The 12,387-nt window shown below is 45.4% G+C and overlaps 1 protein-coding gene across 2 annotated transcripts in view; it reads right to left on the reverse strand.

The window, feature by feature from the left end:
* Positions 1 to 7,423: 7,423 nt before the first annotated feature.
* Positions 7,424 to 12,387, reverse strand: part of LOC111973543 (polyamine-modulated factor 1-binding protein 1-like) — a 29,744-nt gene continuing 24,780 nt past the window's right edge. The window contains exon 5 of one of the 2 annotated variants that reach the window (XM_070446651.1): positions 7,424 to 7,686. In XM_070446651.1, coding sequence (XP_070302752.1) covers positions 7,560 to 7,686 — 127 coding nt within the window. In that variant the 3' untranslated portion in view covers positions 7,424 to 7,559. The remainder of the gene's footprint in view (positions 7,687 to 12,387) is intronic. The other variant, XM_024000927.2, reaches the window with a different exon arrangement.

Here is a 12,387-nt window from a genome sequence, read left to right on the forward strand (position 1 = left end):
TTGCTTTACAAATTCAGGGCAAAGAACAACAAATTGGCAAACATCTTGATAAAGCACATCAAAATATGTTCTGAACATAGATGGAGGACGGAGCTAAGTGGATTCCACAATTYATTAAATCATATATAAGACATTTAACAATTTATTTACATTTTTGGGAAATTACAAACAAATGTTCCCTCTGATATCTCCAGATTCTCGGAGACTGAGTGAGGAATGTCCATTAAATTAACGACGTACAGTAAAATAATGGTTGCCTGTACTGACTTTGTGTGTGTGTGTGTCAGTACTCTCCCAGTACTGTGCTGTGGCTTTCATGCACCGATGGGTCCAGTTAGGAGGGTAGTAACATTAGCATGCAAGCCTTGTAAATACTTTTACTAGCCCTCTCGTCAAGCCAAGACTCCTTGGCCTATTAGACTACTGCAGTGGACCCCGATCTTCATTTTCTTGTCAAGAGGAACTAAGGGTCTGTATCTCATGTTGATAAAGAGCAGTGAATGAAAAGGCAGGGGAGTCATGCTTGACTTGTTTAACGTAGTCATCATATTGCTAACGAATAACAATCTCCATACGTACACGTGCGAGTGAGCACGCACGCACACACACGCACGCACGCACGCACGCACGCACGCACGCACGCACACACACACACACACACACCCCCTATTAGCAACAACTTAAAGAAGAAGCCTAGATGCTAGGAGCCCATTATGAAGATGAAGATAGATCAGAAGTCACAGCGATACTGTCTCTGACATGTAGTCTCATGAACCACATCCACCTGCTTTATCTCAATCAATATTAAACAGCTCAGTGGGGTCGAGAAACGGGTACATATAGGACAATAATGACTTAAACTTAAAACAACAATAGGTGTCCTTCATTAGAGAAGAACACCTGCATACAGAACCCTGTACCGTCTCCAGGGTTATATGGAAGTCAAGCTGTTTTAAATACCTATATGGGACATGTATTACCTGTGATAAACATGTACGTGAATAACTCATATGTTTTGTCACAGAATAGCACACATCTGCATGGATATTGGGTTATTCATAATGGTTAACATCCATGCATATCATGTGATTAATAAGCTGTTTGTGTTATCAGGAATATAAATAAAGCTATTGGAATACCTCTTCAAAACTGTCCTGAAAATGATATAGAGAGTTTAACAATGTCCACAGAAACCCTCTTTTATCTTTATGTTTCCCAACATGTTGTTTTGGTTTTAACCAGAGCCTTCATCAGGTTGTAAAACATCTCATCAACACAGAGAAAGAGGATGCTGAGGCTGTCAGATTTATGTTCACACACTTAAACCAGTGGAACACGCTTAGTTGCTGTGTGTTTGGCACTGGGCCTGTATACACTTATGTGTATTTGTTTGTGTGTGTAAGTGTCACTGTGTGTGTCAGAGTGGGTGTGTTTGTATGTGTGTGTGAATGTGTAATTATAGGCCTAACCCAATCAGTGTGTGTATAATTACAGTCATTAGCGTTGGAGACAAGCTGACATCGCCACAGAACAAACACTAACGAGTTCGCTCTCCCTCTCTCTCTCCCYGTCCTTCTCTCTCTCTCCCGTCGCCCTCTCTCTCTCCCTGTCCCTCTCCCCTCGTTCTTCTCTCTCTCCCCCGTTCTTCTGTCTCTCTCGCTTTCTGTCTCTTTCATTCATCACTCTTTCTTGCTCTCTGTGTCATATCTATTCATCTTTCCTGCTCACTCTCTGTATCTCTCCACCACTCTATCCCTTCTCCTCTCCCTCCCTCTAATCCTCATCTGGAATGACTGTGGTGCTAATTAAGAACATGATGGTATTGGTGGTAATTTAACGACCTTCTGGCTCCGCTGAGAGACTGGAGCTGACAGACAGATGTGACACAAGTGCCCCTAGCTGTTTTAGTGCAGCTGGAGGGAGAAGCTCTGTAACACAGAATGAGAGACAGAGACAGAGAGAGAAAGAGAGAGAGAGAGATAGAGGGAGAGAGACAAAGACAGATAGCGAGAAAGAGTGGGAGAGAGAGAGACATATATATTTAAGGCCTAGTTTCACTCTTTCCTCTCATATTTTGTCCTGCCCTTTTAGACTGAAGAAGAGCTTTCAGGGGTTTTAGTCTCCTTGCTTCTCTCATATCCTGCATGCTTCATTCTATAGCTAGAGGACTCCTGATATCTCCAGGTGTGATAAGAAGGATTTGTTGTCTAGTACTGTATTTTTGCTAGCTAGGGCCATCTACTTTAAGTGCTGCCTGTCTTCCCAGTGGTCTACTTGGTGTGTGACCTGCTTCCTGTCTTCCCAGTGGTCTACTTGGTGTGTGAACTGCTGCCTGTCTTCCCAGTGGTCTACTTGGTGTGTGAACTGCTGCCTGTCTTCCCAGTGGTCTACTTGGTGTGTGAACTGCTGACTGCTCATAACTTGCAGATAGTTGTTGACCCATCAACCAGGATCAAGGGGCAGGGYGACTTGTTTTGGTAATCAGTGGCTGTATTGGGGGAGGAGTGGTTTCACTTCTCCTAGGCAATCAGCAAGTAGTACAGGGAAGTGTTCTCTCCACCTCTGCTAGTCAATTAGCAATTAGTGTTAGTTCTTCAGTCTCCCCTTGTTTCTCAGCGGCGGTCATGTTGCAAAAATAAGACCGTTGCCGAAACAAAGACTGTTGAGTTATTAAGAAAGAGAGGAAGGCTTCACACCACTCTCTCACTTGAGTATCTTACCTAGTTGTTTACAGATTCTCATTTTGCTCTTTTGTAGCTTTGTCAACTGTGTGTGTGTTTCTATACCTGTCCGCACCTCTCCCTGTAGGCTTTACAGTCGCTCCCCACCCCTTGGCTGCAACCCTTCTAATTTAGTGTACCCTGTGCGCACAACCCATGTGGAACTCCGGGTCTCGGGCAGCTTTTAGAGTTCATCTCACCCTATGCTGCACTTCAGTCTCTTGACCTTACTGCCCTGACAGAGACATGGATCCCCCAGAGAACACTGCTACTCCAGCTGCTGTTTCTTCACCTGCATATGTTTTCTCTCATAGTCCGAGAGCATCTGGTCGTCATAGTGGTGGCACAGGTCTACTCATTTGTCCTAAGTGGAGATTTTCTATTTTCTCCCTCTCTTACCTGTTTCTCCTCATTTGAATTCCATACTGTCACTTGTCCACTCAAGATTAACTGTATGCCCACCAGGTGCCCTTGGAGAGTTCCTCAATGAGTTGTACACCTTGATAAACTCATTTTCTGACGATGGCTCACCGCTCTTAGTACTTGGCGACTTCAACCTCCCGACGTCTGCCTTCGATTCATTTCTTTCCACTTCTCACCCTTTCCCAATCCCYTCCCACTGACAAGGCAGGCAATGCACTTGGCCTCATCTTTACTAGAGGCTGCTTACCTACTAATCTCACTGCAACCCCCCTCCAGGTCTCTGATCACTTCTTTCCTTTTCTGTCTCCCTTTCCTCCAACCCATGTCACTCGGCCCCTATGCAGATGGTCATGCGCCGTCACAATCTATGCTCTCTCTCTCCCACTACTCTCCTATTCTATCCTATAATCTCTCCTTTCTGCTAAATCCGTCTCCCTCCTGTCTCCTGATTCTGCCACTCCTCCCTTTTCGTATCCTATGACTCGCACCGTCCCCTTTCCTCCCGCCCGGGTCGGCCCTCCCCTCTTGCTCCGTGGCTGAGTGACTCATTGCGAGTTTACAGAAGAGGGCTGCGGGCAGCTGAGCGAAAACGGAGGAAAACTAAACTTCCGGAGGACCTATCAACCTTTCACTCCCTACTCTCCCTCCTCTCTCTCCCTCTGTATCCGCTGCTAAAGCCACTTTCTACCACTAAATTTCAAGCGTATGCCTCTAACCCTAGGAAACTCTTTTCCACTTTCCCCTCCTTAATCCTCTACCCCCTCCCTCTCTGCGGACAACTTTGTCAACTCAGCCATGACATATGCTACTCATTCACTCAGACCATTGAGACCATTCACTCACACAGAAGTACCCTACGCCTTGACCTCTTTCTCCCTTCTCTCTCCAGATGACATCCTGCGACTAGTGAGGTCTGGCCGCCCGACAACCTGCCTGCTCGACACCATCCCCTCCTGCCTTCTCCACACCATCTCTGGAGACCTTCTCCCATTCCTCACTTGCCTCACCAATTCATCCCTGACCACTGGCTGCATCCTCTCTGACTTCAAAATGGCCCGAGTTGCTCCCCTCAAGAAACCAACCTTCGACTCATCTGACATAAAAAACTATAGACCTGTATAATTTTCTTTACAAAACACTTGAGCGTGCTGTCAACTTTCTCATTATCTTTCTCAGAACGATCTTCTTGACCCTAACCAGTCAGGCTTCAAGACGGGTCACTCAACCGAGACTGCTCTTCTCTGTCACGGACGCTGCAAAAGCTGACTCTCTTCTCTGTTCTCATCCTCCTAGATCTATCCGCTGCCTTTGACACCATGAACCATCAGATCCTCCTCTCAGGGCTGGGAGTCTCAGGCTCTGCACACTCTTGGATTGCATCCTACCAGGTGACGTGGAGAGGATCTGAGTCTGCACCACGTACTATCACTACTGGTGTCCCCCAGGGCTCGGTTCTAGGCCCTCTTCTCGCTATACACCGAGACACTCGGCTCCATCATATCACCACACACTCTTCTATCATTGCTATGTGGATGACACTCAACTACTTTCCTTCTGACACAGGTGGCGACACATCTTTGCGTGCCTGGCAGATATGTCAACTTGTCAGAGGGGATGCAGCCAGTGGTCAGGGATGAATTGGTGAGGAATGTCGGCCCACCACCTCAAGCTCAACCTCGACAAGACGGAATTGCTCTTCCTCCCGGGGAAGGCCTGCCTGCTCAAATACCTACATCACGGTTGACAACTCCACAGCGTTCCCCTCCCAGAGTGCAAAGAACCTTGGTGTGATCCTAGACAACACCTTGTCATTCTCTGCAAACATCAAAGCAGTGACCCGCTCCTGCAGGTTCATGCTCTACAACATTCGTAGAGTACGACCCTACCTCACACAGGAAGCGGGTGCAGATCCTAATCCAGGCACTCGTCCTCTCCCGTCCGGACTACTTCAACTCGCTGTTGGCTTTGCTCCCCGCTTGTGCCATCAAACCCCTGACACTTACCCAGACTGCTGCAGCCCACCTGGTTTTCAACCTTCCCAAGTTCTCTCATGTCACCCGGCTCCTCTGCACACTCCACTGGCTTCCAGTCAAAGCTTGCTTCCATTACAAGACCATGGTGCTTGCCTGTGGAGCAGCAAGAGGAACTGTCCCTCCCTACCTTCAGGCTATGCTCAAACCCTACACTCCAACCCGAGCACTCCGGTCTGCCACCTCAGGTCTCTTGGCCATCCCCTCCTATGGGAGGGCAGCTTCCGCTCAGCCCAGTCCAAGCTCTTCTCTGTCCTGGCACCCCAATAGTGGAACCAGCTTCTTCCTGAAGCTAGGACAGCAGAGTCCCTGCCAATCTTCCAAAAACATCTGAAACCCCGCCTCTTCAATCATCATATTAAATAATCCTCCTCACTTCGACACCCCCCCCCCCCCAATAGCTCTGACCCTACGATAGAGGAAACATGTACTTTCTATTCCTGTGGTATGTGGATGTACCACCTAGTTATCTTAAGATGAATACACTAACTGTAAGTCACTCTGGAAAAGAGCATCTGCTAAATGACTAAAATGTAAAAATATCCTCGCCTCTCGTCCCTTCTCACTCCTCCTCTCCTCTCCTCACCCCTTCTCCTCTCATCCCCTCTACTCCTCTCTTTTCCTCCCCTCTCATGCTTAATCTTCTCTCCTCGTTTTCTGTCCAAAATCAATAAATATACAGTTTAATGGGTGAACTTTATGATCCTGGTAAAAGTATATTGTACTATGTAGCCTATATTACACAGTATATAGTGGTATAGAGGCTGTATATAGTAAGCTTTGTAATCATCATGGAATAACCAATGATTAGAGAGGGATTTCAGAAAATATTTCTAATAACTGACTCCTCACTAGGTTGATCACTGTCATGATTATACCACCGTATCCCTAGAGACTTCCTTCATAATGCATGATCCTAATCATGTGTAGGCCAATAGGTATATGRCAGCCATGCAAATATCACTTCTCATATAGCAAGTATTCCGATTCATATATGCTATGGGGAAATTGTAATAATGACATGAAGGGGTTTTCCCATAATAAGAGACAATAGAAGACAGCTTCATTCACTGCATCTTATCTCAGTCTACATTAATATATTCATCCCATCAAAAACCCTCATCTACACATCTATATGAATCTCTTCTCTCGGCCTCTGTAGCAATTATTCAGAAAGACAAAGAGATGTGATTCACCTTTCTGTCAGGGCCCTTAATAATATCATTAAAATGACTGACAGCTTTGAAATGTGTTTGAAACCAATAGGAGTCCAAACAAATGAGATCCGTTTGGAAATAAAGCCTGTTGGTTCGTTAGGGGACGAGGAGGGGGCGTGGTGGAGGGATGCATCGTTAACAAGGGGGACCCAAGGGGTCAAGGTGGGGGGTGATTGGTAGTGTGTGTGTGTAGGTTTGGGGAGGATTGCTTCAGGCAGGTACCTCTATTGCCCCCCACAACCATCCCATCTGTCCATCATTCTTTCATCCTCTTAATGAAACTAATAGATTAACCCCTCCACTACAGATGAAACTTAATCTGACAACAATGAGGACTCTGGTCAGAGACTTATCATTGTTAAAGACTCAGCAGGAGTTAGTTATTCAGTGTGTGTGTGTGTGGGTAGGTCACGACACACACAGACACAGGTGGCATCGCCTGAGGGTCTTTTAATTGGCAGTACACCCCCTCCCCCTTGTGTCATTATCCCATTCACAACTTTTCATTGGTAATAACCTCATTAACAGCTGCTGGGGAATAAGCAGCCTGAGTGTATGAAACGCCTGTGTCTGGATGTGATCTACTATGGTGACTGATTGGGAGTATACACACACACATGTATGACCACACATTCACACACACCGTGTCCAGACAGAGAACAGACACACAGACAGTCGGTACTTACTCCTCCTGCTGTTGACCCCGGTCTTGAACCTGGGCCTACGGAAAAAATGACAAGCTAAATATTAATCTAAGCCGACGATAGTCTTATTGGCGCTACTTTCCATGTAGAGTTTTGTTCTATTCTACAATATTCTATACTAATCACTGGTGTTATTCTGATTGAGTTCCAGTCATTAGGGTCATTCGTTTTGGGACAGGTTTTTGGTGGCTGTATGCCTCAGGCACAGACCCACTGCTGACATATCAGACAGAGTGATAGGACTCAGATGCTGTTACCATTGTCTGATCAAAGTATTGGGAAATATGACATATTACAGAGACTAAATTGCATGTGTGGTTAGACCAAAGGCTTCTAAAAGAGACAGACACAATTATAAGAGTGGTGGGGGGGTACAAMATGTTATACACAAACAACTGTGCATATGTCAACTACAGAAATTCTACATCTTTCTTTCCTCTTTCTTTTTTCTCCCTCTTTCTCAGTCTAGAACATCTCTCTCTTCTTCCTCTCATTTACCTTTAAGCGTTCCATCTCTCTCTCCTTCTCCTCCCCCTCATCTCCCAATTTCCTCAGCTCCTCCTCTAGGGCCCTGTTAGCCTCCTGAAGATGTCTGAGAGAGAGAAATAGAGACACAGAAACAGAGAGAGAATGAGAGAGAGAGACAGAGAGAGAGAGAGACAGACAGAGAGAGAGAATGAGAGAGAGAGAAGGAGAGGAGAGAGAGAGAGAAGAGAGAAAGAGAGAGAGAGAGAGAGAGAGAGAGAGAGAGAGAGAGAGAGAAGCGATCCATATAGATTTGTGGATGAGAGGAGAGAGACAGAGAAAGGCAACATAAATGAAGGAGATGGAGAGAGGAACACAGTGCACTCAAACCACTGTCTGGCTTTTAATGATGTCATTTAGGTGGAATGGCAGGCGAACACGCTGACCCAGACAGACAGACGGACAGACAGACAGACAGACAAGACATAGTTGAGAGACAGAAGGCTAGAGAGGACAGAGGCTAGAGAGGACGGAAGATAAAAGGATAGAGAGGACAAAAGGATAAGACAGAGAGACAGAGATGACAGAAAGAGATACAAGGCTACAGAGGACAAGAATCTAGAGAGGACAGGGGATATAGAGGACAGAAGGCTAGAAAGGACAGAGGATAGAGATGACAGAAGGATAGAGAGGACAGAAGGATAGAGAGGACAAAAGGATAGAGACGACACAGGATAGAGACGACAGAAGGATAAATGGATAGAGAGGAAAGAAGGACAGAGAGAATAGAAGGATAGAGATTACAGAAGGATACAAGGATAGAGGACAGAAGGATAGAAAGGACAGAAGGATAGAAAGGACGGAAGGATAGAGAGGACAGATGACAGAAGGATAAAAGACTAGATGGGACAGAAGGCTAGAGGGGACAGAAGGCTAGAGAGGACAGAAGGCTAGAGAGGACAAAATGATTGTGAGGACAGAAGGATAGAGAGGACAGAAGAATAGAGAGGACAGAAGGATACAAGGATAGAGAGGACAAAAGGATAGAGAGGACAGAAGGGTGGAGAGAACAGAAGGATAGCGAGGACAGAAAGGTAGAGAGGACCGAAGGCTAGAGAGGACAAAATGATAGCGAGGACAGAAGGGTAGAGAGGACAGAAAGGTAGAGAGGACCGAAGGATAGAGGACAGAAGGACAGATAGGATAGAGATTACATAAGGATACAAGGACAGAGAGGACAGAAGGGTAGAGAGGACGGAAGGGAGGAGATGACAAAAGGATAAAAGGATAGAGAGGACAGAAGGATAAAAAGGATAGAGACGACAGAAGGATAAAAAGGATAGAGAGGACAGAAGGATAAAAGGATAGAGAGGACAGAAGGATAAAAGGATAGAGAGTACAGAAGGATAAAAGGATAGAGAGGACAGAAGGATAAAAGGATAGAGAGGACAGAAGGATAAAAGGATAGAGAGTACAGAAGGATAAAAGGATATAGTAGACCGAAGGGTAGAGTGGACAGAAGGATAGTGGACAGAAGGACAGAGAGGATAGAAAGATAGAGATTACATAAGGATACAAGGACAGAGAGGACAGAAGGGTAGAGAGGACAGAAGGATAGAAAGGACGGAAGGATAGAGAGGACAGAGATGACAGAAGGACAAAATGATAGAGAGGACAGAAGGACAAAATGTTAGATGGGACAGAAGGCTAGAGAGGACAGAAGGGTAGAAAGGACGGAAGGATAGAAAGGACGGAAGGAGAGAGAGGACAGAAGGAGAGAGAGGACAGGAGAGAGAGGATAGAATGATAGCGATTACAGAAGAATACAAGGCCAGAGAGGACAGAAGGCTAGAGAGGACAAAATGATAAAAGACTAGAGAGGACAGAAGGATAGAGAGGACAAAATGATAAAAAGCCTAGAGGACAGAAACTAGAGAGGATAGTAGAAGCTAGAGAGGACGGAAGGCTAGAGAGGACGCGAAGGCCCTAGAGAGGACGGATAGGCTAGAGAGGACGCGAGCAAACTAGAGGAGAGACGGAAGCGTAGAGACCGACGGAAGACTAGAGAGGACGCGAAAGGCTAGAGAGTACGGAAGGCTAGAGAGGATAGGAAAGACTAGAAGGACAGAAGCTAGAGAGGACATAAGGCTAGAGAGTACGAGAAGGCTAGAGAGGCACGGAAGACTAGAGGGACAGTCAAGGCATAGGAGAGCGACATAAGGCGGTCTAGAGAGGACGAGGATATCTGTGTGAGGTGCAGTATGTTGCGTATGCAGATTCGAGTTTAAGAGGTGTTTTGGCACACATTGATAGCGAGATTACATTACCTTCGATATGCGACTTGTTATTACGAGCAAGTGGAAATTAGAAGACAAATATATGAGGACAGAAGCTAACAGAATGGTCGAATAATAAAGTAATGCACTAGGAGAGAGAGATCTGCGAGGAAGCCCGATAAAAGGCTAGGGATGAGATGCCGAAGCCCGGCGTAGATAGGACAGAAGGCCAATTATGCAGTCCAGAGACAGTGGACATGGCCCTCTGCAGAGCCGATCAGAAATGAAGCAAGGCTCACAGAATGAGAAAGAAGCGTCAGGACAGGCTTATGAGAGGACATCGCTGGAGAGGGAATAAGGCCTAAGAGTACGAGGTCCAGAAGCCTGTTACGATTCACCTGACGACACGAGAAGACCCTACAAGACCGACACGCGAAGCTGCTGTTAGAGAGGCAACCCAGACAGAGAATGCTAGATAATCACAGCCACGACCAGCACAAGGTGGGTAACCGCGCAGCCCGACTGCGCGAGCAAAACCCCCTAGACCGTCCACCGTCCACCTAACGACGAGCCACACACGACGGGACAACCCACACACACACACACACACACACACACACACACACACACACACACAGAGGAAGAAGGAGAGACATTCTCAGCATGACGGCGGTATGGAGCTACAGGGGGTGGAATGATGGATGACGGGGAGACCACTTTGATCTCTGAAGAACAGTGTCAGTGTGTATGTGTGTGTTTGCTGACGGCGGGCAGGAAGTAATGTGTGTGTCAGGTGTGTGTCTTTCTCTGAGATTCTGAATCAGAGAGGAGTGTGTAACACGCACACACCTACGAACGCACACACACACCCACACCAACACCCGCTGTGATCACACACTCCCCCCTGGTGGGAAAGGTGACCTAGTTAGCAGGTGCAGCGTTTAGCTGAGCTGAGTTTCCTGTCTCAGAACATCCAGTCATCTTTAGTAAACAAATTTGCCGCTCAGGGACAACACACACACTCTCAAGGACACACAAACACATACATATGTAATAGGTGTACATCATGTGTTTCTGGTAAGGGGGTCCATACCTAGTTAAGGGGCTTTGTGTCAGTGTTTCTCCATCCTAGTCCTGGGGACCCTAGGGGGAGCACAGTTTTGTATTTGCTCTAGCACTAACATTAACACACCTGATTCCTAGGGATGTAACGATTCTCCGATACGCATCGGTCCCTGGTTCAAATGTTTAAGATACTAGTGTATTGGTCAGCAGACCCCAAACCGATCCAAATGTAGCATGCATTTGTCAGAACATCGATTTAAACGTTACGAATTGCCAGTTGCACATAATTTTTTATATTTTTTATTCTACCTTCTGAAAATACCTCATCTTTTGTGACAACTGATGCGTCCTGTCCTTCAGTGTGGAACTAAGCATGTGTCATTTTGAATGTCAAACAACCCCAGATAATATCAGTAGCCTGTAGTCAAACTGTGCATTGTGCCCAACTTCATGCGCTGACCAACGMGAGTTAGGCGGCATCTTACACATGCTAAAATGTTTATGTGTTGAGTGACAACCTTTGCAATGTGCTAGGTTATTATTGTTATCTATGTGCTGAAAATTGTGTTTTACCAGAACAACTTTCATCTGGCAATACCTGCTGAACAGAGCTTACAATAGATTTTATTTTGATTGTTCAGGTTCAACATCAGCAATAGTTTTGGTATATTTTTTAAATATAATGACATAACAAGGACCGAGGTGCACTGCATGGCCGAAGGGAGAAGAGAAGATCACTCTGTAAAAACGTCCAAATGGTCAAAACCATTTGATTTTGAAATGGGGGTGAAATCCAAAGTTGTGCTATATATTCATTGGCTATGTCATAGCTCATTTGTAAATAATAAATATTGATACATTACTATCGCAAACACTTAATCTGCAAAAATGATGTCTTGCCCATTCACCCTCTGAATGGCATACATACATAATCCATGTCTGAATTGTCTCAAGGCTTAAAAATCCTTCTTTAACCGGTCTCTTCCCCTTCATCTACACTGACTGAAGTGGATTTAACAGGTGACATCAATTAGGGATCATAGCTTTCACCTGGTTAGTTTGTCAAGGAAAGACCAGGTGTTCCTAATGTTTTGTGCACTCAGTGTAGACACTATAATGATATATAATGTTAAGATAGACAGTATAATGATACAGTTGAAGTCGGAAGTTTACATACACTTAGGTTGGAGTCATTAAAACTCATTTTTCAACCACTTCACAAATTTCTTGTTAACAAACTATAGTTTTGGCAAGTTGGTTAGGACATCTACTTTGTGCATGACACAAGTAATTTTTCCAACAATTGTTAACAGACAGATTTTTTCACTTATAATTCACTGTATCACAATTCCAGTGGGTCAGAAGTTTACATACACCAAGTTGACTGTGCCTTTAAACAGCTTGAAAAATTCCAGAAAATTATGTCATGGCTTTAGAAGCTTCTGATAGGTTAATTGACATCATTTGAGTCAATTGGAGGTGTACCT

This window comes from Salvelinus sp. IW2-2015, linkage group LG14 (genome assembly GCF_002910315.2).
Source record: "Salvelinus sp. IW2-2015 linkage group LG14, ASM291031v2, whole genome shotgun sequence".
NCBI lineage: Eukaryota > Metazoa > Chordata > Actinopteri > Salmoniformes > Salmonidae > Salvelinus > Salvelinus sp. IW2-2015.